At 50.4% G+C, this 27318-nt stretch overlaps 9 protein-coding genes across 9 annotated transcripts; 4 read left to right on the forward strand and 5 right to left on the reverse strand.

The window, feature by feature from the left end:
- Nucleotides 1–77: 77 nt before the first annotated feature.
- Nucleotides 78–2069, reverse strand: MYCFIDRAFT_80820 (uncharacterized protein; the record flags this gene model as incomplete). The annotated part of the gene is made up of 4 exons (XM_007932599.1): nucleotides 78–160; nucleotides 803–1276; nucleotides 1343–1914; nucleotides 1966–2069. 4 exons carry the CDS (start codon nucleotides 2067–2069, stop codon nucleotides 78–80), a joined length of 1233 nt encoding a protein of 410 aa, XP_007930790.1.
- A 466-nt stretch (nucleotides 2070–2535) lies between these two features.
- MYCFIDRAFT_80821 (uncharacterized protein) lies at nucleotides 2536–4368 on the forward strand (the record flags this gene model as incomplete). Its single annotated transcript, XM_007932600.1, has 1 exon — nucleotides 2536–4368. One exon carries the CDS (start codon nucleotides 2536–2538, stop codon nucleotides 4366–4368), a length of 1833 nt encoding a protein of 610 aa, XP_007930791.1.
- A 256-nt stretch (nucleotides 4369–4624) lies between these two features.
- On the reverse strand, nucleotides 4625–7024 carry MYCFIDRAFT_157197 (uncharacterized protein; the record flags this gene model as incomplete). The annotated part of the gene is made up of 1 exon (XM_007932602.1): nucleotides 4625–7024. One exon carries the CDS (start codon nucleotides 7022–7024, stop codon nucleotides 4877–4879), a length of 2148 nt encoding a protein of 715 aa, XP_007930793.1. The 3' UTR covers nucleotides 4625–4876.
- Nucleotides 7025–7839: 815 nt separating this feature from the next.
- MYCFIDRAFT_80823 (uncharacterized protein) lies at nucleotides 7840–9671 on the reverse strand (the record flags this gene model as incomplete). The annotated part of the gene is made up of 4 exons (XM_007932603.1): nucleotides 7840–8430; nucleotides 8722–8773; nucleotides 8830–9231; nucleotides 9412–9671. The coding sequence occupies 4 exons, from the start codon at nucleotides 9669–9671 to the stop codon at nucleotides 7840–7842; spliced, it is 1305 nt and encodes a 434-aa protein (XP_007930794.1).
- Nucleotides 9672–10660: 989 nt separating this feature from the next.
- Nucleotides 10661–11412, forward strand: MYCFIDRAFT_205026 (uncharacterized protein). Its single transcript, XM_007932604.1, has 2 exons — nucleotides 10661–10933; nucleotides 10997–11412. The coding sequence occupies exons 1-2, from the start codon at nucleotides 10797–10799 to the stop codon at nucleotides 11181–11183; spliced, it is 324 nt and encodes a 107-aa protein (XP_007930795.1). The 5' UTR covers nucleotides 10661–10796; the 3' UTR covers nucleotides 11184–11412.
- A 647-nt stretch (nucleotides 11413–12059) lies between these two features.
- On the reverse strand, nucleotides 12060–13260 carry MYCFIDRAFT_98822 (uncharacterized protein; the record flags this gene model as incomplete). The annotated part of the gene is made up of 3 exons (XM_007932605.1): nucleotides 12060–12781; nucleotides 12838–13000; nucleotides 13057–13260. Coding segments are annotated over 3 exons (1089 nt in total), but the record flags the coding sequence as incomplete, so codon positions are not given.
- A 1347-nt stretch (nucleotides 13261–14607) lies between these two features.
- MYCFIDRAFT_58492 (uncharacterized protein) lies at nucleotides 14608–15597 on the forward strand. Its single transcript, XM_007932416.1, has 3 exons — nucleotides 14608–14772; nucleotides 14903–15222; nucleotides 15306–15597. Exons 1-3 carry the CDS (start codon nucleotides 14682–14684, stop codon nucleotides 15483–15485), a joined length of 591 nt encoding a protein of 196 aa, XP_007930607.1. The 5' UTR covers nucleotides 14608–14681; the 3' UTR covers nucleotides 15486–15597.
- On the reverse strand, nucleotides 15569–17562 carry MYCFIDRAFT_58496 (uncharacterized protein; the record flags this gene model as incomplete). The annotated part of the gene is made up of 4 exons (XM_007932417.1): nucleotides 15569–16118; nucleotides 16170–17212; nucleotides 17286–17463; nucleotides 17531–17562. 4 exons carry the CDS (start codon nucleotides 17560–17562, stop codon nucleotides 16070–16072), a joined length of 1302 nt encoding a protein of 433 aa, XP_007930608.1. The 3' UTR covers nucleotides 15569–16069.
- Nucleotides 17563–18680: 1118 nt separating this feature from the next.
- MYCFIDRAFT_167794 (uncharacterized protein) lies at nucleotides 18681–22086 on the forward strand. Its single transcript, XM_007932606.1, has 3 exons — nucleotides 18681–18913; nucleotides 18970–19641; nucleotides 19723–22086. Exons 1-3 carry the CDS (start codon nucleotides 18687–18689, stop codon nucleotides 21893–21895), a joined length of 3072 nt encoding a protein of 1023 aa, XP_007930797.1. The 5' UTR covers nucleotides 18681–18686; the 3' UTR covers nucleotides 21896–22086.
- Nucleotides 22087–27318: the final 5232 nt, after the last annotated feature.

The raw sequence follows: 27318 nt of genomic DNA on the forward strand, positions 1-27318 counted from the left end.
GATTGGGAGTCGAAAGATTAATGTCTCCGTGCAAGAGAGCGAGGTCTTCGAACGAGATGGGCGGCGCGGTGGAAGAGTCAGCACGGAATCGACCTGGTGGCAATGCTCTTTGGTTGCGCTTTTGGTTCTTTTAGTTCTTGCAATGGGGTTTTGGTTGTTCCTAGCAGAGGAGATCGGCGTGGAGGACTGAGAGGCACACGTCTTGTGCAAAGACAGGTCGATACCGAGTCACGGAGCGACTCTCTCCGGTCTGAGAAGCTGCCCGTAAGCCTGGCGAACGGTTTAATGATGCGTGATGAACAGGTGCTTGAAGGGCGTTGAAAGGAGTATACAAGCGTTAGATACCACATACGGGAGGAACTGTACTCACTTTGGATCTAATGTTCGAACTTGCCATGGGTCATTGTCTTGGATAGCGCCTTTCATCCATGAGCAAAAGCACTAGCAAATTCAGTGCTTCTTGCTTTTAGATCTGGTTTTCGCTGCTCCCTTGAGCCGCGGAAAAGGCTATCGAGATTTGCCTGTTCTTATGGGGATCCGATCTGGATCTTGGAAAGCCGCTGTCCGTTCAAGTAACCATAGCAAACTTCGCCGTGAATATTGAATGGACGATTGACCTTTCAGGTAACTGTGAGCCCATTGACAGTCTGCATCGGCGGTCTGTGTCAATCGAAGAAGGCTGTCGTGTTTCGCAGACGAATTCAAGAGAGATCCGGCCATGAAGGAAGGAGACTTCATCCACGACCTCGCCCACGACCTCCTCTACCACCGCCTCGTCCTCCTCTGCCTCCCCGCTTTGCACCACCACCTCTTGCCTTGCGCTCGTATATCTTTTCACATCCAAATGCAGCATCTGCAATCCGGAGATAGCTCGTCATGCCCTGATCTACGACTGCCAGGATAACATTCTTGTGCCCATTCTTCAGCTTAGCATAGAAGTAAGCGTCATCCCTTGGTGGGGAGTAGGGTACAGTGTCAATCAGAGAGCTCAGTTGTTCAAGCGTCGGGACTGCTGTCTCCCTAGCATTGACGACAGCAATGCGAAAGTCCGGATGTCCTGGCGCCGTCTTCTTGAAATTTGACGAACCGGGCTTCCAGACGTGGTAGGTGACGCGGAAATTCGGATCTGGGTTGGGCAGCTCGGGCTCTGCAGGTGCTCTTCTACTGCGCGGATCGTAGAAACTGATGAGCGCCAGCCGTTGATAGATGTGAATATAGTCCCGATAGAGACCTGGTGCGATCATTGGGCCAGTCCGATGACATTTCTGATCCTGCCCTGGGTCGCCGCCAAAGAACATTTTCAATATTGAGGTAGCAGTGAGAAATCCAGCTTGCCACGTACGTGTAGTGGCCGCGGTCTTCGGATAGTGCTCGTCGGTCAATGGAAGGCCGGCGCTGTCCCAGCTTGGTGCGCGCATTACGATGTACCCTAGTCTCTTCAAGTTCGCATAGACAGAATACCGCTCGAGAGTAAGTGCGCCGTTGTGGGATGCTTCGTCACCAAGGAACATAGCATATGCGCCTTGAAGACTCATCGGTAGTCCTAGCTCCTGGTCGCCTTCTGCGCTAGGCCACCTTACGTCCATAGTCCCTCGCTCGATCAGATAGATTATCTCCTCAGGTAAGAACCATAACCTCTGCCCTCGGCCTTCGTCATTGCCTAGCGGGTCGTCCGCAGCTGAGAGTACTTGACCCATCTTGGAGAAAAGCACACCTTTGGGGTTCTGAGAATAGGCCATGTTACTTTCCGGGTGATAGACGGCATATGTGTATCCGTTAGGATGATGAATTCTCGGGTATGAAAGTGCATTATGCATTGCCTGCCGGGATGCCGCCAGAGTATTTGATTGAAGAGCCGTGGCATGCGGTTCAAAGTCCTTTTCACCACGCTTGGGTATTGTTGCGTCTTCTCGACTATTCTAACGTGAGCATGTATCTTGGAGGCACGACGGACTTCGTACTCACGAGATGGAGCTCAAAAATCGGAAATCTTGTGTTTCATCAGAGAGGTCGACATCCTCGCCGCCGGTCCCTCCCCGTGGAACCACGTCTTCGTCTGCATCGGCCATTCTGAGGTGCTTTTCCCGATACGGAAGAGTCGTCGTGTGTCCAAGTCGCAAAGCCTGTTTGATATGTTCACGATTTAAGGTTGACGCTAAGTTTCGTGCTTGCCTCAGGCTCGCCACGCGACTTCGCCCTTCGGATGACCAGATGACTGTGCTGAATCGAACACCTTTCATTCAATGCTTGTACATTATTTTGTCGCCCATTCGAAGTTTACAGAAGCCTCGCGAAACATCAATTGCGCCCTGTGCATTGACTCTCGACATTCAAGTCTTTTCTCGACATGATCATTCGGCTTCAACAACTTCAATGCGGCAGCTAGATGCAGACTTCTTCTTCTCGAATCTCAGTACAGACCAGAGATCTTGGAGACCGCCCCCAACCCAGATAGATTGCCGAACAAGACACTCCGATCACGCCTGCCCGACCCAATAGAGTGCTCTTGCAGCCGGACATCGAAGATGCAGCAACATGTCCAAGTTTTTCAGATCGGCAAACTCGAGCGACAGTGAGTCCAGCAGTGACGACGAAGACAGCGAGGAGATTTGGAGCAACTCCGTCTCACAACTAAACGTTCGGGAGCCTCAGAACAGCGCCGGTGCCCATAACAATGCGCTCGCTTTGGGGCAGTCGCGCCAAGGCCCTGGATCAGGTCGTGACTTCTTATTACATGCGCTTCTAGAGGAGAGGTGCATGACACAGGTGCTTGAGAGGAGACGCCGAGAAGGGCGGGACTTGAACGACAAGGATGATATCGAGCGCGAGGTACACGAAGTCTACACACGGCTTTCCACTCAGCTTGCCTCGCTGCATCTGGTCTCGCCTGATCTTCACGGAGATCAACATCGGTCTACCAGGCAAGTCGCTCGCGATGGGCTGAATCATATTATGTCGGGTTCTTTTGTTGGACGCCAGCAGGCAGCTGTCCCAGCTCCTGTAAGAAGGCTCCTAACAGCTTCAGGCGAATCATCCACACCCAGCAGCCCCGTCTCGCTCCTTGACAGCGTCGCAATTCCGTCCATACTGCCAAGCAGATATGTGCAGGATTTCGAAGAGATTGGAGTGCTTGGTCGAGGAGGCTTCGGCGAAGTCTACCAGGTCCGACATAAATTGGACGATTGCATCTATGCCGTCAAGAAGATTCCAATCCGTCCTTCACTGATCAACGAAATCTCTACAGGCGGACAGGCTGCGCTGGATAAGCTTCTGGCGGAAGTTCGGAGCTTGTCGCGACTCCAGCATCCAAACGTAGTGAGATACTTCAACAGCTGGATCGAGTGGTCGGTTGGTACTGGACAGAACTCAAGCTCCAGTAATGTCTTCATGGCCACAAATGAAAGTCAGAGTGTTGTTGGTGTCAAGGAGACGGAGTCGGATTCGAGATCATTCGAATCATTTCACCGTGTCAAGACTCAAGGCGATACGGAAGAACTCGCGATCACTTTCGAGAGCAGTCAAAACGCATCACAATTGGACTCATCCGAACAGCACATCAGGTCAAATATCAGCGACGATGCGTCTCGAGAACTTTCCGGACGTTCCTTCTCCGAAGCATCGAACGGAGTCACCTTGTCGACAACGCAACCGACTTTAGCGCTCCACATGCAAATGAGTGTGCACCAAATGACCTTGGCAGACTTTTTGGCACCTCCTTCAACTGGCGCCGTCAACCCTCTTTCACATTGCTTTCACCTCGAACCATCGCTCCAAATTCTCCACTCGCTCTTGGACGGCGTGGAGTATCTCCACTCAGAGAACATCGTCCACCGCGATTTGAAGCCCGCGAATATCTTCTTGAGGCACGAAAGCAATCCGAGAGCTGCGCATGGCTGTGTCGACCTGTTCCTCTGTTCCGAATGTCGTTCTGCAGGATCAGCAAACCCAGCCAAGCTGTCTATCTGCATTGGTGATTTCGGTCTCGTCACGCAGCTTGCAAGCGGCGAACCCAACTCTGATGCAGCGGCCGAGGCCGCCGTAGGGACTGAGATCTATCGTCCTACGAGCAAGACCTCAAGTCCGCCATCGCCTCACCTGGATATCTACGCGCTTGGGGTGATCACGTGCGAACTTCTCTGCAAATTCAATACCCAAATGGAGCGCCGCGACACCTTGCAGTCGCTTCATCGAGGGGCCTTACCGCAAGATCTGGCAGTCGGACCATCTGATAAGCTTCGTGATTGCATAGCGTATATGCTATGCAATCCAGAAGCGACGATTGGAGGAATACGCACGAAGTTGAGCAATGTTCTGTCGAATGCGTTGAGTAGCCCTAGCGTGCCTGCATCAAGACGCTTGAGCTCGTAAGGTACTAGGTAGCTTTGAGCTCTGGGTGTCGACGACCATGGCTGTGGTCGTTGCCGCAATTATCGAATCACGGTCCGCGCGCTCAAATGCAACATGAAATACATAGTTTCTAGGACTTTGTCATGCTCCTCTGGTTTCGCTCACATGGTTCGATCGCACGCACCCTCGTCGGCTCACTCACAAGGACCTCCACACTTTATGCCAATCCGCTGTCCAAAGTATGAGACGATATTCCCAGAAACCGCATGTGACAAATCAAAAAGCCAAGACGGCATCTCTTAAAAGCGTATGGACAAGATCAAAAAGAAGTCTATAGAAAACTTCGCACCAAAGCATCACATCATTATACCTTAGCCACATTTCCCGGCAGTGGTAGTAAACCCAAGTGTCAGTGTCCAAACCCCGTTCATTTCATTGCATCCAATTCAAAAACTCCACAAGCACCTTCGCTTTCATGATGACGAAAACAAGAAAATCCAAATTTCGTGATTAACTCCTCCTCATCCCCTCAATCAACACTCTCCTTAAAAGGTGTCATCAAAGGACTTTTCCGACTGGGACTGGTCCTCCTACTTCTACTTCCCGGAGCAAGCCGGTCAGTGCTCTCGCTCCTGGCCATTAAGCCAGAACGTTCGAAAGGCGTGATTGCACCACCAATGCCGAGGCCATGTGAGGTGGTGACAGGTGTCGCGATGCCAGAGGGGTCGAAAAAGCCCTTTGACTTGATGGGAGAGTTTCTGGTGAAATCAGGTGACAAGGCTCGCATTGCTGGAGTGACCATGCCGGATGTACGGCCGATTCGCACGGCGTCTGCATCAGTGCTGGAATCTGAGAGGTGCTCGGAGTCAACTTCAGCTAGTTCGAAGTCGTCTAGATCGGCTTCCTCGAGCACTCGCTCGTAGGAGGGAGAGTTGTTGCCAAAGAGCTTGCCACTAAGCATACCCGGTCGCTTCTTCTTCGACTTGAATGACGAGGACTTGCCGCCAAGATATCTTTGGTACCAGGATTGGCGTCGCTCACGGCCACAGAGTAGGTAGACGGCAAGGACCATAATAAGCAGAAAGATCAGGATGCCTGGGATGCGACGCGAGTAGGTGCTGGTGAGGATCTTGTCGTGCCAGTCCTGATCTTCCGCTTGCATGGTTCCGTTCGCAGGGTAGGAGTCAAGGCCGGCTGCAGGATATTGCCAGTCAGGAGGCAGTCGCGTGGTTTGCGTATTACTGCCAAAGCCCACGGCCAGTGCATCTTCTGCAGGTGGCATCTGCGAGGATGCATAGAGGACGATCTTGCCGAGAGTCCAGCTGACTTCAGTGCCATCAATCTTGTCGACAGCCTGGAAAGGATCCAGAAAGCCGCGATCTTTGGCACTTTCAACCACAGCCTTGGTCTTGTTGTATCCACTACTCTTGCCAGCCTCAATTCCGACTCTTGGCACTCCGATACCTTCGTGGAGCATGTTAATCAGCCAGCTCGCCTTGAAGCACACTTCCTCGACCGTCTTTGCATCCACTTCGTGGCCCCACTTCTCTTTTGCGACATCTTTCTCGATGTCTGCCCAATCTCGTGAGCAGAGGTCGGTGACCTGCTTCTGATACGTCTGGAAGTCATAGGCTTTGTCTTTGTGGGCCTTCGCGAAGATCTCGTGTGTCGTATGCCAGAATTCGGAGACGCCAACGAAGTGGTTGACATCGAAGTCGATCGCAGGGGTATGTTGACCATTGAGCAGACAAGGCGCATCCTTACATTCCTTCTCTTTCTCCAAGAGAGGATACGTGCCCTTCAGACATTGCGTGAAGTCACCTGTGCCGACCAGATAAGGCTCCTTCCCTTGCAAGTCACTGGACCCGGGTGCAATCTCCTCACCAGTTGTCTTGACCTTGATGCCGACAGGCAGACACGGATCCGGTAGCTCATGAGCATTCGGCGACGCTTCGAGAAGTCGTGTTACATATCGTTTTCGTGCTTCATTGGCTCCAAAGCCGAGCCATGTTGTTACGAACACTCGATAGTCCATCTGCTGGCCTCCCACTGTTCGCAGCCTCAGCAATTTCAGGTCATTGGCGTGCTTCTCAGCTTCCGTTGCATTTGGCGCAAACGCAATCTGCGCCGATGCTCCTCCCATATCAAGAAATCCGTAAGTGTGGTGACTCTTTCCATGATCATGATCGTCCGGCGCATCGAAGCCTCCAAGAAGGTAATTCGCAGCAATCCAGCCGTAGAGACCTTCAGTCTCGCCCGGAATAACCTGTACGTGTAGGTCGCAATCCGGCAGTTGGAATTGGGTATGTTCTCGAAAGTAGGCACACGTATATCTCAGCACATCAGCCCTTTGGTGATCCGGCAATAATCGCATGCCCGCAGTCGCAAGCAGGAATACCGGCGTATTTTCCACCTCGCCCTTGGGCACAATATCTTGCGCAAACTCGACTAGCTCTTTCAGATGTTCTCCTACAGCCTCAGGCTTATCGCCGAAGGTAGAAATGCCCGGATGCACCTTTTTGATCCACTTCTTCTTGGTCTTGACCTCGGGCAACCTCCTCAGATCCTCCTTGTCGCCCTCCTTCCGGGCATGTTTCGCGTCCTTCCACCGGTAGACGTAGACTCGAGTGCCCGACGAGCCAGCATCGAAGACCAGGCCATATTGGTGCTTTGCCATGTCCGTATCAGGTCTGTATCCCTTATCGCATTCGCTCTTGCCACGACTCGCGCGGATTAATTATTGCTGTAGGTAGCGGTGGTAGAAGTACATTCTGGAGAAGCGCAAAGGTGTCGAGAGCGACTGTGTGATAGGATGGGCAAGGCTGAGAAAGCGAATGTTGTTGTGCAACCTGCGTCCCAATAATCCCCAATCTGCAAGCGAACTGGAGCCAGATCGCCGTTGCCAAGAAGCAGACGCGTCCACAGAAGTTTAAGTTCCGCCGAACAAAGCTTAATATGTAAAAAGACATCGACACATCAATCTGTGGCCACACTACTCTTTCGAAACAATGGCATGTTGATCAAAGGCGTCATCCCTCGCACCGTCACTGCGAGTCGTTCTGGCCTTGCACTGTTTCAATCGGCGCTGACGTTGTCGTGGAACATGGTTGCGATTTGCTGACCACCACATCGGAGCCTCCGTTTTATCTGCAAGGGACCGCCTCCGGACGGGATCATGGTGCACAGGCACAGGCACAGGCACAGGCACAGGTTCTTTGGCGGCGACTCGAAGCTTTTGTGAAACTCGACTTCGCAGGAGGTCTTGCATCGTCGTCACGAGGAGAACAGGGAAGTTTCAGGCTGCGATCATGGGTCAAGAAGTGTTATTACTTGCATCTCAAAGCCATGCCTCCGTGCTTAGCTCAGCACTTGCACTACCTCTGAGTCTCTGACTTATACGCCCGCTCCAAGCCATGACTCCGATAATATTCATTTCGTGTGAGAAGCATCGCCACATGCACTGCGCTGCCCAGTACTGCAGCGTTTTCCGAGCTAGCCTTGCGCGGTAACCTCATCCTCGTCCTCCTCCATTGGAGTTCCATCAATCAACTGCATCTCGTATTCCACCAAACCCTGCTTGATGCTCTGATTTTCACCCTTCCAGCACTCAACGACCCAGCTGTTGTGCGGCGAGTAGCAGATTCCACGCCTGCAAATGGTTCTCATCAAGTTGGGCAACTCAGGCTTTAGCGTGTATGCAAGGTCGCGATAGTACGATGGGACCAGGTCGGTGAAGGTGACTGTGAGGTGCTCCAAAGATTCAGGAAGCATGTGGTGGATTTGCGCCATAACTGAACTCGAGTCGATGAGATCCTTGCGGGTGTGAAGGACAAAGGTCTTCAGATTTTGCGGCAGGAAGCTGGTCCGGTCCTTGAAGAGATCATCGACTTCCCACTGATCAACATATTCGCCCTGCAGCGCGCCAGCAAGAGCGTAGTCATCTATGCAAAGAGTCTCGAGCGTAGAGAACTCATCCAGAGACCGCAAGGCTGGACGATCTGTGATGCACTTGGCCGCTTCTGCTCTGAATACAAGCTTGAGGTGCTGAAGGGAGCTGCGATGACGCTGAAGCGATTCCCAGAGCTGTTGCAGGGTCAGATCCGATATTTCACCGTCCTGAGCATCGGCTCTAGTGATGAAATTTTCGTACCACTCTACGGTTAGCTCTTGAAGACTCGCGCAAGTACGGACAAGACCAGACAGGGTGGGTATGTCGAGATGGCATTGGCTGAGGTGAAGTCTGGTGACGGAAGATTTTCCACCTTTGGGCGGGCCAACTGGCGTACCTCTGTCACTGCAGATGGCATCTGCCCTGATGATTTCCATTTTCGGGAAGAACATTGCATCCTTGACTATGTGCGAGCTCGCACAGACCATTGTCGAAATCCCACCAATGGCCATGGAATCATATTGATTGCGAACGTGCCTGGCAGCAGTCAGCATGTCTCCTTTTCAAGACGGTAATCAGTCCGAAGCACTTACAAAGACTTTAGCTCTGGCAGGATACTTGGGATCTGCTGTTCGAGAGCCAATACTTGGAAGAGTGGTAACATGGTCCCGAGACTTGCGTACTTTGGGCTGATTCCGCCGAATTTGCTGGCTTCCTGTGGACTTGGGAGGTAGAAATGAAGCGTCTGCGTGTTCTTGGCGAGTAGCAGGAGCAGCATAACCTGCGCGTCGTAAACAGCGTTTCGAAGGCTAGTGGACAATGGGTAGTGAACATCGCGCCATGCTGCATATGGTAGGATCGCTTCCAGGTAGCCAATCACTTCTTTGGTGCTCGGAAGGTCGTCTGCAGCTCCCAACCACAACTTGATGTTGAGCTGACGCAAATGGCGCGCGAGTCCAGGCTCTTGTGTGATTGTGCGAAGCAATAGGCGAAGTCTGTTCAAGTCAGCAATGTGAGTAGGTGAACTTACCCCATCCGCCCTTTCAGTCAGTCGCTTCCATTAATCTACTGCCGATAGCAGCGCCTGGTTTTCACTCCACGAGCAGGGATTCCATGTCCTAGTTGAAGGCGGCCAAACCATTCAACAGGGGAAGGGGAAGAGCATAGTTACCTACCGAGTTGAACTCGTCAAATTACTGAACTGGCTGTAGAGGAATGGCGTCGCCACCGCGTTGAAGTGCTTGTTGACCAGACAGAGTGTGCGATAATCTCTCGGTACAGGGCTATAGTGGCCCATTACTTCGGCCAGCAACTCCGTCGGCAGGTCCTCGACTGTGGCCTCTGGTGGTGTCTGGTACCGCTTCTCGACTACCGGCATCGTAGAAGGCTTTGCGCGTTGGCGCGATGAGAGGTACTGGCGGATGCTGGACAGCATGTTGGCGGCAGTAGTAGTGTTGATGGATGAGTCGCGAAGTCTGGGCCGAGCTTCAAAGATAACAAGTTGAGGCAGCAGCGGCAGTTGCCGTTTCGAGTCGATGTGAGCTTTCGAGTGTGAGGTGAATTAACCTTTTCCTATTCTCACATGGGGCCAGTTCACCTCAAGATCAATCGCATCGAGCACGAATAACCCGCGCGGCCACCACGTATCATTCTCAGTCTCTGTTCCTCGTCGCCATATTTGGAGTTAAGAAGGTGCTGCATAGCCGTTGTGACCGTGGCGTAGTGGGTTCGGGGCCATACTCTCGAAGAATGGCTAACTTATAGGCTCAGTCTCTACGAACGCAATAGCGATCATGGTCCCTCCATTTTATGAGCTTCTTCGCTCGAACTCTGGAGATCGATACAGCTGCAATCCCTGGTCTCGGTGCTATAGTTCTGCTCTTTCAACCTCTTAGGCCCGCGAGCGCGATGCTGCTGCGTGAGGACTTTGTTGACGAGGGTCAAGTATAATCGAGCGCCTCACAAGTTGGTCGCTGTTTGAGAGTGCATTACACAGCATCTCAATAGCAGCATTGTTGATAGAGCCTTAAGAGGCGCGAGCGTTTATTGCCTGCATGTGAACGCAACTGCATGTGCAGTGAAGTTGCATGACCAGGGTCTGGCCACGAGGCGGGGCACGAGCTGACGCCATTCGAAATATTAGACGACCTCGGGAGTCGTGAACATCTTTCCGTACACCTTAGCAATCAAGATTCCTCATACGCCTTGCCTTGCCACCAGCAGCTTCGACTGACAACAGATTGCGAATCCAAAGTTTTGTGTGAGTATTGCCCTTCCCATACGCGGAAAACATGATCCAAGAAAGCCCCTTGCCCGATCTCGGGAGTCGGCTGGATTATTAATGCAGTCGACCTAGCCTACGAATCTCCTTGCCTCCATTACATATCGAGCATCAAACCACTACATACACTCTGTGCTGTTGATGTCTTCAGCATCTTCAGCTTTTCTCAAACGAACACTACTCACATCCGCGCGCTTCAACAGACCGAACGCCACTCTCCGAACCACATACCAACCCATCTTTCAGAACTTCAGACCTTTCTCCGTCACTTCAGCTACAATGGGTCAAGGCGTGCACAACCTCCAGAACAAGGCTGCCTTCGACGAGGCCCTTGCCCAGAAGGACACTCTGCTTGTCCTCGACTGCTTCGCGACATGGTGCGGTCCTTGCAAGGTCATTGCGCCCAAGGTCAGCGCGTAAGTAATATCCTACATCTACTCGCTCCTTGCAACACAAGCTGACATGGAATGGACAAACAGTTTTGCCGACTCCTACGAGAACGCACGCTTCTATAAGATCGATGTCGACGAGTGCCCGGATGTCGCGCAAGAGCTTTCCGTTCGCGCTATGCCGACTTTCTTCCTCTTCAAGAACGGCGAGAAGGTCGGTGAAGTCGTCGGCGCCAACCCAGCCGCCCTCGAGACTGCCATCAAGCAAAATTTGTAGAGGCAATGGGAGGCGATGGTGGGGGACGTCATCATGACACGAGGATATGAGAAAGGAGAGGCGAGCGTGCATGAGGCATGCATTGGTCGAGTACGAGAGTGGCGATACCAATACATGCATACTATCTCGCTATGATCTCTTGATCTGAAATGCAGATGTATCATAGACTTGGTTTTCTAGTCCTCGATTGCAGAGGCGCGAATCAAGCAAACCATTTCGGATGTCTTCGCCACATCTCTTTCGTCATATCTATCGCTCAGCTTGACGTTATCTCGCGCGAATTGATCGTTATGCCGATCTCCGTGTACGCACACGTAAGAGACTCCGGTTCCGACGTGGTGTCACCTCTGTGCGTCTTCCGAGCCCAGCATTGCGGAAACGAACAGCCAGAAACGGCGCCACGGAGACGGCAGCAGAGCCGTGAGTGGAGCATGCCACAACAAAGGTATAACAAATCCCCTTTGAACAGCCACGCTGTCACGCTTGTCCAGTCCAGACCAGCACTGTTCGCGGCGTTGATAGCTCAACAGAATAGGCATTGCATTATACGTTCAAAGTGGTCAAATAAACATTCTCCAGCCTGATGATTTGAGAAAGCTGGGTATCTTCCTCTTTCCAGCGCACATTCTTCTCCTCTCGCCCACGATCTCCAATTGTCTTCCAACAGTGTGGCATCGGCCACAGACTTAACTTCCATACATAAGCATTTCTGCAGAAAAGCAATATAGATCGCCTGAACTCCAGAGACTGCCCCAGTGGTATCTTCAAATGCAAATAAGGATTTCTCTCACAGCCAGCTCATGACGGTGGGTATCAGGGCACTGTTGAAAAGGTTAGCTTTAGGTAGTCCAACAAGCTCGCACATGGAGATACGCACCCTACAACCAAGCTGGCTGCGATGCCAGCGTAAGCTCGCCTTCGGATCTTTTCTTTCCGCAGCTCTACCTCCAAGGGTCGCGCCCTCTTGCCTGGCTTCGATGGACCATCAAGACCAACTTCATCGTCCGCTTCCGCCATATCCTCTGCCTTTCTCTTGCCTTTGCGAGTGCTAGGTCCGCCAATCCTCTCTGCATCCTGCACCATCTTGCGCGCTGTCGCCATCATGTCCTCCACGTTCTCCGGGATCTTCAGGTCTGGGTGATGCGAGGGCATCGATACGTTGACCTTGGTTGACTCCACCTGCTCTATGCCGTTCGCATCGGGGAGTGTGACCGTCTCGACCTCCACCTTGACCGTGTCTGCCTGATAATCGCCGTTCATTTCTGCCTCCACTTCCTCCTTGATTGAGGCGGTTTCGTCTACGCTTGCGGTCGCGCCTCGCGTCTTGCGCGACCGTCGTGGTGTTGCGATCTTGCGAGGAGTTGGGGCGGCCTTCGATGGGGACTCCGAGCGCATGCTGCGTGCACGTCTAGAGCCGCGTCCGCCCTTAGCAGCGGACTTTGGAGGCGTACGGCCATTCGCAGCATCTTCATTCATGGTAAATGGTGGTGGTGACTTAATTGACTTCTTTGGATCAGACGTTCCGTGAGTGATGGGTTCCGGATCGAGAAGCGCAGCGATCCAAAGCTTGATTCCGTATTCTTCGGCAAGGTCGAGAGCTGCGCAGTGAATGAGAAACGGCCCGCAACGTGTTGCCATCAAATTCCCCACTCACCTTGACTAGGGTCAATCCAAACATTACCAGCAACCTCTTCACTAGATGCAGCAGGGAGACTCTTAATGTACTCCTTCTCTCTTGTTTCGTCTTCTGCCGATGCATATGGGAATGCAGCCTTGAACATGCCCGTAGCGCTGATGAAGCCGTCACTTGATCGTCGCTAGTTGTCTACCTTAGTGTCTTGATGTAATGCGCCGGCGCATCGCTTTCACCTACCATCAAGAAATATGCCTCTGGCCACTTGCGGTTTGAGCCTCTCTGAAAGACGCCGCTTCCCGTGAGATCCTTGGGCAGAGGGACGCGGAGATGGGCGTAATCGAGGAAGCCCAAGTTCTCCAACTTGGTCGCATTCGATGTTCCTATCTGACCCGGCTTCACTTTTAGCTCTGTCTGTCCCAAGCAGCGTCGTTCGGTCAAGATTGAATCTGTAAGGGGTATTGTCAGCCTGGTTGTCGCGCGGGCGATGCTCTCTTCTCTGCTCAGAATGCAACGTACGATCGGGCGCGCGATGCTCCTCAAGCATCTCATTGTGCTTCTCGGGCAATATGTGTGGTCGCGAAGACATGGTGGTCTATGCGCTCGTGCGATACGTGGCGGAGAGGTCGCGCGCTGTAGTTGTCGCTGTCGCAAAAGGGACCGAGGCGGATCTCGAAAGACGTGACGCGCGAGAAGCTGATCCCGCGGCGCGGCGGTCTTTCTGTCTGCAATATCGATGTCGTATATTACAATTGAATGTATTGAGCACGAGACGGTTGCGATGGCAGCAGATGCAGATTTCCGAGACCAGGCGATATGTGTGGCATGGAATACAGGAGGAACACTTGAGGTCGCGAAATCTGGGGATTGAACGGCGTCACGGCAGTCGCGCGGTACAATGGAACTAGTTAATGTATATTGTTGTGGCTGGGAGATTTGAATAGGTAATTTTCACGCCTAGCGAGCACCGTGCGAGGTCCTATCTTCATTCACCCACCTGTCGAGCTGGTCACTCCTCCTCCTCATCACCATTAGTTCTAGGAGCTTTGTCCGGCTTGCTTCTCCTTCTTGCTCTGACCGAACTTGAACAGGCTTTAGAATGGCGTACGAGGACGTTGAGTCTAGGCTCTCAGTGTCACCATCCTGCTTGACTGATATAGTCAAGTTCGCAGGCTTACGTCGCTCACGAGAATCCTTCTGGTAAGTAGTAGTGGTTTTGTCCTTCGACGGCATGTTGATCGCGTTCAAGTCTCGGCTGGACCCTGCGATCTTGACGGGCTTTCGCCGAAGCCGACCCCGTATTCTATTGCCCGTATTGCTTCAGCTGTTCCCGAATCAGCAGTTGCCTCCATACCACAACTTCCCGCAATTCAATGCTCAAGGTTATACTAATAATCTTCAAGCGGAGACTGATAAGTTGAGGGCGTATAACAAAGCCGTTGCCGCGGAGGGTGGCGTGAAGCATGTATTGAGACAGAGCAGCATCAATCGCCTACGGACCTGCATATAAGAGTACGCAACCATAATCGCAACAGACCGATGCACTAGTCGGGGAGATGGTAGTGCTATTTTGTCTGAGCGAGGGACTGACTAGATGGTAGAGGCGGACCATGTAAGGGCAGCAAGGCATACATACAGTCCATATTATAGAACAGAACGTGCATGTAGTTACTGGTTGGACCCATGTTGGAGCCTGAGGCACTGAAGGCTTACTTGCGGGGGGTAGCCAACCAATCTCCAAACACAAACGCACATCTCGACTCCGTTGTTTCTCAACGTCACGTCTCTCCAAATTACGCGCGGCACATAACAACACGGTCAAAATCGTGCCTTCGCACTGCAAGAACACAGCAGAGCGGTTCAGCATGTCGGGCGCCAACGAGGACCTTGAGCCGGAGCACACGGAGGGCTTCAAGGTCGGTGAGAAGAAGACTATTGATGAGTACCAGCAACTAGGTCAGTTCCGAACGAGTCGGCGGGCAATCCACAGACGTCAGAATTATTCCAACCCCAGTGCAGCCCTATCTCCCTCATCTTGTTCACAAAGAAAACCCCAAACCCCAACTAACCCCCCTCCTCTACACAGACCAAAACGACGAATCTCTGCGCAAATGGAAAGAATCCCTAGGTCTCGGCACGGGCACACCAATCGGCGACCCCGAAGACCCCCGAAAAGTCATAATCAAATCTTTGGGCTTGGAAGTCGAAGGACGTCCCGACATCATCATCGACCTCAGCAAGCCGGGCGCGGTAGAAGATTTGAAAAACCACCCCTTCACCATCAAAGAAGGCGCAACTTTCCGCATGAAAGCCCGCTTCAGCGTCAACCACCAGATTTTGAGCGGGCTGAAGTATCTCCAGGTCGTTAGTCGTGGGCCGTTGAAGAATAAGATGCAGGAGATGATTGTAAGTTTTTTTTTTTTTTTTTTTTTTTTGTTTTTTGCTGCGCGTGCTGGGTTTCTGAGTGCTGATCTGGAATGTCTGTTCAGGGCTCTTACTCGCCTAGCACGACTGATAAGCCGGAGTACGAGAAGAAGTTTGAGGCTGATACCGCGCCATCTGGAATGCTGGGGAGGGGCAAGTACAATGCGGTTTCCAAGTTCGTTGATGATGACAATATTACGCATTTGCAATTCGAATGGAGTTTCGAGGTGAAGAAGGACTGGTAGAGGTAGAGGCAGAAAGAAAAGTAGGCTTGATTTACTTCGTTCAAAATGAGGCATGAATGAAAATCCCGCGGGACTTTGAGAATGAAGTGGAACCTCATTTGCTTTCGCTCCGAATTGAGATCTTGCACCTGATACGAATATCCATACGCTATGATGAAATGCTACTTTGAGACATATGGCATTTCGAGAGTAGGCGCTTTTCTGAGGTAAACAAAACGAGTCGTAACTTCTTGCCGCCTTCTGAGTCTGCAGAATGGTAATGCTCCGAACCTGACGCCGCCGCTATGAACGCTGCATTGCATAGCATCGTGATTAAGATTGGTCCACAAACATTCCGCTCGCCTTTTCCCGTATCCAGATCGTGAATGCAAAACTGGTGTGAAGTTCAGAAAGGAGAGTCTCAATGCAATTCAGATCGCTAAACGACTGTCATTGCGCAGTCTTTGGTAAACGGCTCGAGATCGTGTTGGCCAGCAAGCAGTCGACCCAATGAGGTTCAGACGCAGCAGGGCCTTTGTAATGCTCGCTACAACGTCGCCGTGATGGCGAAAAGCTTCATCCCGGTGGGCCTTTCAGTCAGATTCCTAATCATCACCGTCCTGGCCCTTCCGGTATTTGAGACCGTGGATCTCACTGTGATCATAATCAGCACTGTGGCCTGAAACCCGTCACTTCTTCACATACTCAAATCGCTTCACCAAAGTTCCCTCGCCACCCCTTTCCAAATCCACGCTGTACACGTAGAAATCGCCCTCATTGGTGGCGACCATGACGTGGGGAACGTTGTTCGCCATTGCCACGACAGCTCTCACAGGCTGTCCGTTTGAACCGCGAGGCACCCTCACCCAGGCGAAGTCTCGCTGTGGTTCCCACATTTCAGTAACGGAAGATGGTAAGTATCCAGCGGCCCTTGATACGAGCGAAGTCGACACATTCTGCGATGTCCTCCTCACCAAAGACATGAATCCAGCCTGACGTGGTTGTGGGGCATTGGATAGAGCTACTGGGTCGCCGTCCAGGGCATCTTGATCTTCAGAATACGAAGGGCTCTCGCTTCGGTCTCGAGAGAATGAGGCGTGGCGTGGCGATGTCGACGGGGAGCTCAACCTTCGCCCGTTACTATTCGGATTGGCCGAAGGTGGTGCAAGCTTGAACACGTGCACGGTCTCGGTTGCGGATGATACGCAAAGTAGTGTGGAGGTGGCATTGAAGCTCATGCAATATATTCGTGCTGGTATGCTGCCTCTTCGGAACTGGTATAGCTTCTTGGCATCTGGTATTGAGAAGACTCGAATAATCGTGCCCTTCTCCGAGGATGTCGCCATGAGTGTACCATCGTTGTTGATCGCAATGTATGACAGAGGCGCCTGGTGCGCTTGGATGACTGTGACTTCCTCCATCCTGTTGAGGTCGTATAATAGCACATCTCCACTAATCGACTCCTTCACTATTGATTTGGGCACATGCGACGGCTGTGTGGCGGGGTTCTGCGGCGTCTTTTGGTAGTGCGGTATGGCCATGTAGTTGTTCTCTGAGTTCGGCGAGATTGCACAAATGCCTCCCGGATTCAAGGGTGTCATCTGCTGGTGTAGCATCTTCATGTTGCTGATATCATATATAAACGCGACCTCCTCCAGCATGACCACCAGCCTCTTCCTGTTCATCTTGACGGCAACGACCATGCCATGGAATGTGAGCTCGCATATTGTCGAATGTTTCTGCTTTCGCTACTCAGTCACGTAAGAAGTCCATTCTGCCTCGGATGCGCATGCGCATGCACGTATAGTCCTCGTTGCTCACCTTGGTATTGACTATGCGCAAGAGTCGTGGAGTCAGGATCATAGCCACCAGCGAGGTGGAGAAGAGCTGTTCCACCAGCGATATGTCCTCTTCATAGGAATGGTTTGTGAGCTCGAACGGGTCTGTGCTGTAGACTCGTAGTCCTCGTGTGGTCGCGACAGCCAAGAGGCTGTGGTCTCTGCCCGCGGTTCAGTACTGATACGAGTGCGTGCGGTGGAGATATGGATCTGCGGCGGGCTGCGTACTGGTTGAAGGTCACAAAGTTGAGACCGGCCATCTTGCGAGCATGTGCTACGAGGCGCCGAGTGGTGAATCAAGCATGAGTCCGTAGCAATAGAAGGATGCGCTCAGCGTGACTGTGAAGGCATGGAGGTGGGTGGTGGAGCTTCACCAAGTGCTCGAGCTCGCAGCAGCAGCAGCTCTCCACACTTCGGAGCGTGCCGATGGCAGGGGCCTGAGCCTCACATGTGATCACTTGCATGGATCAGACCAGTGTTTTGCAGATCCAATAAGCGCATGATGAGTACTACTGCTGCTCTGGTCAGATATCGCACATTTCACCCGTCCACGTCCAGTCTGATATATCAATCGGGACTTCGGACAATCGAGGTGGCCTGTAATGCAAGATGCAGGCCGAGGCCGTCAGCCAGCCGAAGCGTCGCTCCATGATGTCAAGGGTCTTGTGGTCAGGAGTCTATTTTGGGCACACGTCGCCGGCTGTGACATGCACGTTATTGTGCGAAGTAGTGTGAGGAGCCGAAATGTATGATTGATTGATTGATGTGTGGTGCTCTCGTTTGTGCGCAGGCAGTCGTCAAGTCATTATCTATCGTGCGTGCGTGATAAGTACGAGGCATCCGCATCCGCATCCGCATCCGCATCCGCTCCTCCTTCCCAGCCGTCGTGCACGCGCAACCACATGCCGATTGAGACCCACAGTACGACAAATTCGGAGCAGCAGCGACCCGCGCGACACTTAGTACTCTTGGAAGCATGGGGGAGTCCGTTGCTGGAGAAAAGGGCGGCGGCTCTGGCACTTTTCTGCCGGAATCCCTCCTGCCAGGGAAAGACCACTCCTCGCTTTTGCCAGATTCCCTGCTGCCCGGCGCAGCGACAACAGCGACAGCATCAGCCACAGCATCAACATCAGGCCCGACAACAGAACGTGACTCCCAGAACGTCGGGCATGTCGATTCTGCGCGATTGCACATCGATTCGCCTGTGAGCGTGCACGAACCGACTGGCCATGAAAACCGAAGCAACGGCAAGATGTTGGCAGCGGAAAAGCTCTTCGGCGCCGACCCCAGCAAAGTCAGGCGTAGCAGCACTCTGCCTGTCAATGGCAAGGCAAAGGAAGCTATCCCTGTGGATCCTCACAAGCAGCAGCGAGATGAATTGATCATGGACACTAACAAATCAAGCATCGTCTCCAAGCGATCTGTCGAGAAGCTTTATTACGGTGGCGAGCCCGAGTACTTTCGATGTTTTGTTAGCAAATTCAAGCGGAGATCGCCACTCATCAATCGAGGCTACTGGTTGCGCATGAAAGCCATCGAACATGGCGTATCCCGATTTCTTGCCGAGCAGACTGCGAAGCGAAAGGTGGTCGTCAACTTAGGCTGCGGCTAGTATGTCCCCATCTCTCGTGTCTGCATTGTTGCCTTCATATTGACACGCGCCACAGCGACCCATTGCCCTTTCTCTTTCTTGGCAAGCAACCAGTACTATGTCAAGGCGCTACATTCGTGGATGTGGACTATCCTGCTCTGATGCAGAATAAGGTCGGCATCATCCAGAAGACAGAGCAGCTCAAAAACATTCTACCAAAATTCACCGCTACTGCAAGGGATGGGGGCTTGTTGGCGTCCAGCGACCCGTACGTGGCCATTGGTTGCGACCTTGCAAATATTGAGCCCATGAAGGAGATTCTCAGAGATCACTTGACCTTGGAAGGGAAGGATGTAGCAATCCTGTTCGTGTCAGAAGTGTCGACAGCTTACATGGAACGAGAAGCCTCACAATCAGTCTTCCACTGGTCAGCGACGTTCGACGATGTCAGATTCTGTCTTTTGGAACAGCATCTCCCAGACGGTTCGGATCATCCATTCGCAGCAACAATGTTGGCGCATTTCGAAAAGCTCAGAACGCCCTTGCGTGCAGTCGGGACCATGGAACAGATGAAGCTCCGATTCGTCGCAGCTGGCTACCCCGAAACTGGTACCGAAATAAGATCTTTATGGGAGCTGTGGTCAGATCCTGTATTCCTGAGTGCCGAGGAGCGGCGACGATTGGACCGCGTGGAGCCATTCGATGAATGGGAAGAGTTCGCTCTCTTCGCCTCACACTACTTCCTCCTGTATGCGGAGAAGGAACCGGGCCGCGACTACACATATAAGCCGTATAGAGCATCGCGAGCATCACTATTCGCGGGATCGAGTAAAGGATCTATCATATCGAGTCCGACAACGAGCAGTAGTCCGGACACTCCGCAGTATCACTTCGGACCTGGAGATATCCTGCAGACGCACGAATTGCTTGAGCCACACAACTTTCGGCGTTATGCTGCTTCGATACCTCCTCTGCTTACTGACGCTTCCGGCGATTCCGTAGGACTCCATGGCGGTCTCGGCACCCAGGAACGCCTTGACACGTGTAATACGTATTCTAGGTTTGATGCCGTGCAACCGATTCAAGGGCCGCCGTTACGGCAGGGTCTTATGTGCCACGCTGTGACACGGCTTGGCAGTACTGCGAACTGTGTACTGACTGGTGGACGGACGTCACCCGATAAGGCGAGTGCAGAGGCATGGCTTAGACTGGATGCCAAGTGGAGGAGAGTACAAGACCTTCCTTCGGGGCGATATCGACACAGCGCTGTTCCGTTGGTACTACCCACAGATCCTCGGCCTGCGCATACGGTCCTCCTGTTTGGGGGAAGAACGAGCGATGGCCACGTTCTCGACGAGTGGCTCATCTGGACTGGTGAGACGGGATGGCAGACCGTGTCTGTACAAGGCGAGGAGCGACCATCCGCCCGATTCGGTGCCACAATGATCACAGATAGCAGAGAAGGTGTCTCTGGTGTGTTGGTCGGCGGCATGACAAGCGCAGGTCGCGTGCTAAACGACTTCTGGCATTGGACCTTGGAGAGCGACATGACCCTCATCTGCAAGAACGTGACTGCTCGAGCCACAGCGTTCTTGAAAGCAGATGCAGTCATTCTTGGGCGTTTCGGAGCTCAGCTTGTGCGATCAAATCGAGGGATCTTGATGATCGGAGGAATTACAGGTGCAAGAATGCTCACACGGCAAGATGAGATCCTCAACATGAAGACTTTACGACCCCAACCAATTCAAGGCCCTCGACCGCTCTTCATCGGCCACACAGTAATGGACGTAGATGGCGGTCTCCTAGTCCTCGGCGGAGGAGCAACCTGCTTCTCATTCGGCACAACCTGGAACCGAAGCTGTATCCTCAACGACGCCCAACCCGGCGAATTCGAAATGGAATGGCGCCTCCACTCCACCTTGGAAGGCGGCAAACCTACAGCAGAGCAAAGCAAAATCTTCGTCGAGTCTCCTACAGACGGCGGAGCAGAGAGTAACGGCCACTGCGCCTCAGCCTCAAAATTACCCCCTCCTATGGCCATCCACGAAATGAAAATCTCCCACGGCATCAATTTCCCACAATACGTCGAAGCAGCTCGACCCCTCGTTCTCAGACGCTGTCAAATCGGAACTTGCACGACGGCATGGACGACCCAATACCTCAAAGAAGCCATAGGCGCGGATCGCAAAGTCTCCGTTCACGCCGCCACGACGCAGAATCTGGACTTTCAGAGCAAGAATTTCCAATACATTACTTCAGAATTCGGAGCTTTTCTGGATGGCGTGGAGCGTGGAGAAAGGCTATACCTACGATCTCTGTCCCAAGACGCACCTTCCAAGAACCCTACATGTCTGTCCGAGGACTTTCCGTCGATTGCACAGGACTTCGAATTACCGCATGAACTGGAATATGTCACGCAGAATCAACATAGTTCTCCGCTGAGAATTTCCGGGCCGGTGAATATGTGGTTGCATTACGATGTGATGGCTAATGTTTACTGTCAAGTTCGGGGCAGGAAGAGATTGTTGCTCTTCCCTCCTTCCGATGTCAGTCAGCTGGGTTTCGAGCCCGGAGCTTCGAGTTCATCGGTTAATGTATTTGGAAAGGCTGATGGGAAGGGGCCCGCGACAGATCATGCAGCTCTGGCAAACACGCATCCCCAAGAAGCTGTTCTGGACCCGGGCGACATCCTCTTCATCCCGCCGATGTGGGTACACACGACCGCTCCGACGGAGAGTTTGAGCATTGCGGTCAATGTCTTCTTCCGCAATTTGTCGAATGGCTATGCGGCGGGTCGAGATGTTTACGGAAACCGCGATCTTGCTGCGTATGAGAAAGGCAGGAAGGATATTGACAAGATTGTGAAGAGTTTTGATCAATTGCCCCCGGATGTCTCGGGCTTCTATCTCGAGCGGCTTGCGAATGAAATGTTGGAGAAGGCGAAGAATCTGAGTCGAAATGCGAGTTTGCATTCGGTATATGCGGAATTGGGAGGGAGCTAGAAGAGGTGGAAGATGGATTTTGGTGCAGGGGAAGCTCGAAAGGTTGTGAATGGCAAAATAGCCAAGACACGTGTCCATATATGCATGTCGTGAGGTAGGCATTGGTGATGCCGGTTGTGAATAGCTGCGATGTTCGAGGTGTCAGTAGTTCGACAGTGATATGACGATGCCGCATGCAATCGCGGCGGTCCAGGAGCATCTCGATGGCCAAAAGTACATTCTCGCTGGAATCGCATTCGCTGCTGGTGCGTAGTCGACGCGTCGTCTGCAAAGAGCCCTACGTAGAGCCGGTAGCTAAGCAGGCTAGTCTCTAGAGCTGTCACCCCTGGTACTGGGACGCGAGAACGCTGCTTAGTTGCATGTCAACACAGTAAAGGTGTGTGGGAGATCGATGATTTGTGAGAGCAGTGCAACGACGTCCAGCGAATTGCGTCTGATTCGATCTTTGGGCATCCACTAGAGCGGCACGAGTTGCGTCGATCGAGCTTCTCGTCGACGATGACTTGCGGCTCACTTGGTACGTATATGTACATACATAGACGGAGCGCAGACGTTGGTGAGGTGTAAGTAGATCAACCAAGACAAGGGTGTAGATCGCGCCGCCACGGCGGCCAGGTTTAACAAGGCGCTTGACCACTTCTATAGTTGTTGACAGGCTATATATGGACCGCTAAGAGGTCCAATTTCGAGCCAATTTGAAGCCTTGTAATCGCATAGTATAGGCCTGCAAATAAGGAGTTACATTAAAGCCAAACTAGACCTTATCTAGCGGCCATTTCTACCTCTTATTAATCGACCTATTCTACCTCTTCCTCGCGTTACATATCGCGCTTATTTTAACCTTACTGTCGCTAATTCTACGCTCTTTATAATAGCTAAGCCGTCGTACGCTAAACACCTATCTCCTAAGGATATTGAGTTATTGCTTAGTAAGCTAGAAGTAGAGCGGCTAGTACGTATAACTCGTCTCGTAGACTATATTATAACTAAGTAGATTGTAACTAAGTAGATTGTTATAGTTTAAGAGCCCGTTTCTACTAAATCTATACGATCGAAGGCGCCTATTCTTCTACCCTATAGGTAGTAAGAAGGGTATTTATCGAGTAGAGGGCTTCGAATACGACGAATACCGCTATTTCGTATCGAATGTATAGTATTACAAAGATCGACCTAGCAAGTTATTAGTAGACCGCGATAATAACCGCTTATATCGACGATTAAGCCTTAAATGTCGTATTTATAAGCGCTATATAGACTACGACCGCGTAGACCGCAAACAGCGCGCTTCTAACGCTTCTAAGGGTATAGTTATCGTTGCTAAGCCTAGTAGAAAGCGTATCGCGCGAACGAAGCCCTTAGACGACTACGGTACGAAGTTGTCTATTATTAAGGTATACGAGAAGCGGCCTAAGGCCTATTTAGGCGAGTTCCTCGATAACTATATACCGAAGGCTCTACCTACTAATTTAACGGTTATAAGGCCGATCTACGTCGAGCTAGAATCGCTAAAGGAAGGTTATTCGTATAGTCTCGAGTTTGTAGATAGATTAGCGACTAACGACGGTATAAAGGCCGTTTAGAAGGACCTACTAGATTCTCGAGCTAGTTAGTATTATAGAGTAAGCTCTTAGCGCCGAAAACTAACTATTCTAGTAGGCTTAATAACTGTCGCTTAGTTAGTTAACGATATAAGACGACCTAAATAGAAGCAGGTATAGTACGACGCTAGAGCCGTTATTATTACTCGAGACCGTATTAGTAGCGCTAACCGCGAAGCCCTAAAGCGTATAAGCGACAAGCGAAGAGATAGTGTTAAACTAGACAGTAAGAAATAGCTTTAGCAGGCGTACGAGTACTTATAGGCTAAATTTAGTAGTAGAAGTAGCTACGCAGAGATAATTAAGTCTCGTAGAAGTAATAGAAAGCTATATAGAGGCCTTGTATAGGTAGCGGACTAGCAACTTCGAGCCCTTCGCAACTATAGGTCTTTGTTCTTACTAGACTCTACGTACCTAACTAATAAGCTAAAATAGCCTCTCTCGACTATACACGTCCGTAATAGCTATTTAGAGTAGCTTCTAGCGGCTTACTTCCTTATAGACTATAAACAAGTACACCTTATTAAGAAGGCTATTTCTAGGCTTAAAGAAAAAGCTAAATTAGACTATAATCGCAAGGTTAGCGAATACGACGGCTATAGCAAGCACTTCTAGCTCAACCTTAACAACCGCTATTCTTCTAAAGCTAAAGATTAAGACTAGTTTAACTATACTAAGCAGTCTTCTTAGATAGCGCTATAGTCGATTACTAATAACTCAGCAAGTAAGCAACTCGGTATCGCTTAAGGCCTCTTAGATAGCGGCATTATCTAACGCCTCTACTAACGCTACCTTATTAAAACCCTCGAGAAGCACTTTAAGCGCTTTCCGGCTGTTTTAAAGGCAATAAACAAGGCTCTGTTTATTGCTCGAGACTAAGAAGAATGCTAATACTTTATTGACTAGGCAATAGTAGCCTTTAAGTCCTATAAGAATACAGTTACGGCCGCCGAAGAGTTAGCTTATCTAAAGGCAAATTAGAAGGCTTCCGAAAGCGATCGCTAGGCGACTTAGTTACGGCTCGGAGACCCGATTTTAATAGCCGTTCGCACTACTAGCCTACTCGAGGGCTATTACGCACACTTAAAGCGCCGAGACAAGCGTTAGATACGCAAATAGAGCTTACGAGGTGCGTATTCGTCCTATTCTTATAGTGCTGTCGGAATTTATATAAAAGCTATATTTTTTAGAATAGGGGAATTCCTTAGCACGGCGGCTTTTAGTATTATTCTTACACTTCTATAGCTTCTTAGCTCTTCTATATAACAACAACTAACTGTTATAGGCACTGTTCTACACGTTGTTTAGCTTGATAGCTATATCCGCGACCGAGTCCGTTAAAATAGCGTAGTTAAGAAGCATAGATAGCTTCTAATGTAGCGGCAAAGCAAGACTATCGAATTTAGGCGTTTACCTCTCGCAATATAGAAGAAGGTAGCGGATTAGCTTATATAGTGCTACAACGATATTAATAGCTATAAGCCTACCTAGCGGATAGCACTACCGGCTCCGTACGACAACGTATATAGTAAGTGCTTCTACTACTTCTAGTATAGCTATTACCTACCTTGCAAGTATATTTAGCGCTTCTATATCGAGGGAACGAGTGTTCTTATACTAGAACGTTGCCGGCTCTATATTAATCGCTTCTAAGGTCTAAATAGCAATCTAATCTACCCTAAATAGCACTAGACTAAGCTAATTATAAACGACGACAATTAGTTAAGCCTAGCAGGTGCTATTAAGGTCTATAAGGCACTAGGAGTGTTACGGAAGCACTAAGTGAAGGACTACTTCTATTCTATATAAGAATTAGTCTGTAAGAAGGGTTATGTCAGCAGGTAGATAGGGTAGTAGTGAATCAGTATAGTATTCGATAGAGATCTAAGAGGAGAGGGAGGAAGGCAGGCTAGTTAGCCCAACGCCTAGCGCTAAGCCCTGCCTAAGGCATTAAGACCCTAGCTTCACTCGAGCCCGGTTACCTACCAATTACGTATAACCTCTTTAGTCCTGATATACGCTTCTCTTCTAAAGGCCGCGCCCTCGTAGCTAGTCTTTGTTCTATTCTTAACCTCTATCGCTGCTAACTTAGCAGGTCTAGTAAGCTTCTTAGTCCGCGCTAAATTAAATACGCAATTACCGATTATGTAACTATATTAAACCTTACCTCTAATATAACACAATGTCTAACTCTAACTGCGCTATCCCTTTATATAATAAAGTGATATATAACTACAAAAATTGACGACTACCGACTAATTACAATACGAGCGCACCTTCCCTACTATAATAGGTAGGTATACGGGGTATTGTAGCACTACCCCTGTTCTACGTAATGTCGTACCGAGTTCTTTGCGTCTACTCTAAAAGACCTAGCTATATCCGCTTCCGAGGGTTGTCCGCTTCCGAGGGTTTGTTCTTATTATTATAAGGGCCATTATTGTTCGTAGTTTCGCTAGCCCTAATTAGTTAGGTTTGGCAGCCTTTAATTGTCAATCTTATCTTATCTTTTTAGAAAAAACACAGCTCGTCTAGTTTCTATAGGTAAAGGCTATTGTAAGTGCAGTAGTAGAGGTTCGCCTCGCTTAAAGGGTTAGATAGATCGAGGAGTAACCTATTGTCCGCAAGATCGACCCCGGCTAGCTTAGCTCTATAGTTTTACCCTTAGTTAGTCTATTAGTCGCTTAATCTTTTAACTTAGTCAAAGTTTTAACTTAGCCTTAAAGTTTTAATTAAACCTTTAATAGGCTTAAAGCTTTAATTAAAGTTTGATTAAAGGTGCCTTAGGCTCGTAGTATAGGTAAGGTTGCGTCTATAGGCGTAGCGACAATAGCAAGTAATATTAATAATAGTAGCGCTAGTCGTCTTAGCGCTAACTTTACCTTGCTTCTAATTTCCTTCTTCGACTAACAATATACTCCGCAATACCGTTACTAATATAGCCGCGCCGGCCGCGCCGATTGCCTAGGCCTCGAGGCTTCGATAGAATAAAGGAACAAGAGGGGGACCTAAATACTAGGAGAAGGGCCTTATAGGGCGCATTAGTAAAGAGGTAGAGTCCTTAAAAGAGCAGGCAATTAGTTAACGCGTCGTAGTGCGCCTAGTATAGTCTTATTGTCCTTTGTTGCTAACAATTGCTTGTCTCTAATTAGTTAGCTAATAGCACCCCGGGGGTAGCATTGTTCCTAGGCTTAGTAGTAACATTATAAGCTTTTAGCCTTCTTCTTGTTCTTTACGCTAGTCTAGTACTTATCTAATAACTCGGTTATGTCCTTAAAGGAACCTTCAGCTTCCTACGAGTCCTATTTAGGTAAATAGCCTTGCTATCTTAATAGGTACTCCTTCTTGCCTTTCCTAGTCCGGTACTATAGGATACGTTCTATAGACTACAGCTCTTCCCTATCCGCTAATATGTCTTCGTGTTTAGCAGGTGCTTCATCCCCCTTACGTAGGTAATATAGCTTAAGGAGGGATATATAGAAGGTGTTATAGATAGTATAATAGGGAGGAAGCTATAACTAATAGGCCTATACGGAGGAGCCCTTAACTTCTCGAATGCGGAATAGGCTAATATATCTTAGTGCGAGCTTAGGCCTTGTTTTGCTGTTAGGTAATAGGTGCTTGCGGATGCGGAGGTTCTTAGTACTTAGTATAACTATATCGCCTTGTTTGAAGGTTATCGGCGTATAGTGCTTATCGTAGTAGGTCTTTTAGTACTCTTAAGCCTTTGTCAACTTCTCGGCTATCTTAGCATAGATTTCTCGCATCTTCTAAACCCTCTTAATAGCCGCTAGTGTTTTAGGTACTTAACGCGCTTCCCTTTTA

This window comes from Pseudocercospora fijiensis (genome assembly GCF_000340215.1).
Source record: "Pseudocercospora fijiensis CIRAD86 unplaced genomic scaffold MYCFIscaffold_9, whole genome shotgun sequence".
In the NCBI taxonomy this organism is placed as follows: domain Eukaryota; kingdom Fungi; phylum Ascomycota; class Dothideomycetes; order Mycosphaerellales; family Mycosphaerellaceae; genus Pseudocercospora; species Pseudocercospora fijiensis.

Excerpts from the sequence above, each read along its gene's own strand:
- MYCFIDRAFT_205026 (XM_007932604.1), top strand. The coding sequence starts at position 10,797 with ATGGGTCAAGGCGTGCACAACCTCCAGAACAAGGCTGCCTTCGACGAG. Across the intron at positions 10,934-10,996 it reads ATTGCGCCCAAGGTCAGCGC|TTTTGCCGACTCCTACGAGA; the intron begins GTAAGTAATATC and ends ATGGACAAACAG.
- MYCFIDRAFT_58492 (XM_007932416.1), top strand. The coding sequence starts at position 14,682 with ATGTCGGGCGCCAACGAGGACCTTGAGCCGGAGCACACGGAGGGCTTC. Across the intron at positions 14,773-14,902 it reads TGATGAGTACCAGCAACTAG|ACCAAAACGACGAATCTCTG; the intron begins GTCAGTTCCGAA and ends TCCTCTACACAG. Across the intron at positions 15,223-15,305 it reads ATAAGATGCAGGAGATGATT|GGCTCTTACTCGCCTAGCAC; the intron begins GTAAGTTTTTTT and ends ATGTCTGTTCAG.
- MYCFIDRAFT_167794 (XM_007932606.1), top strand. The coding sequence starts at position 18,687 with ATGGACACTAACAAATCAAGCATCGTCTCCAAGCGATCTGTCGAGAAG. Across the intron at positions 18,914-18,969 it reads GTCAACTTAGGCTGCGGCTA|CGACCCATTGCCCTTTCTCT; the intron begins GTATGTCCCCAT and ends CACGCGCCACAG. Across the intron at positions 19,642-19,722 it reads GCCTCACACTACTTCCTCCT|TAAAGGATCTATCATATCGA; the intron begins GTATGCGGAGAA and ends CGCGGGATCGAG.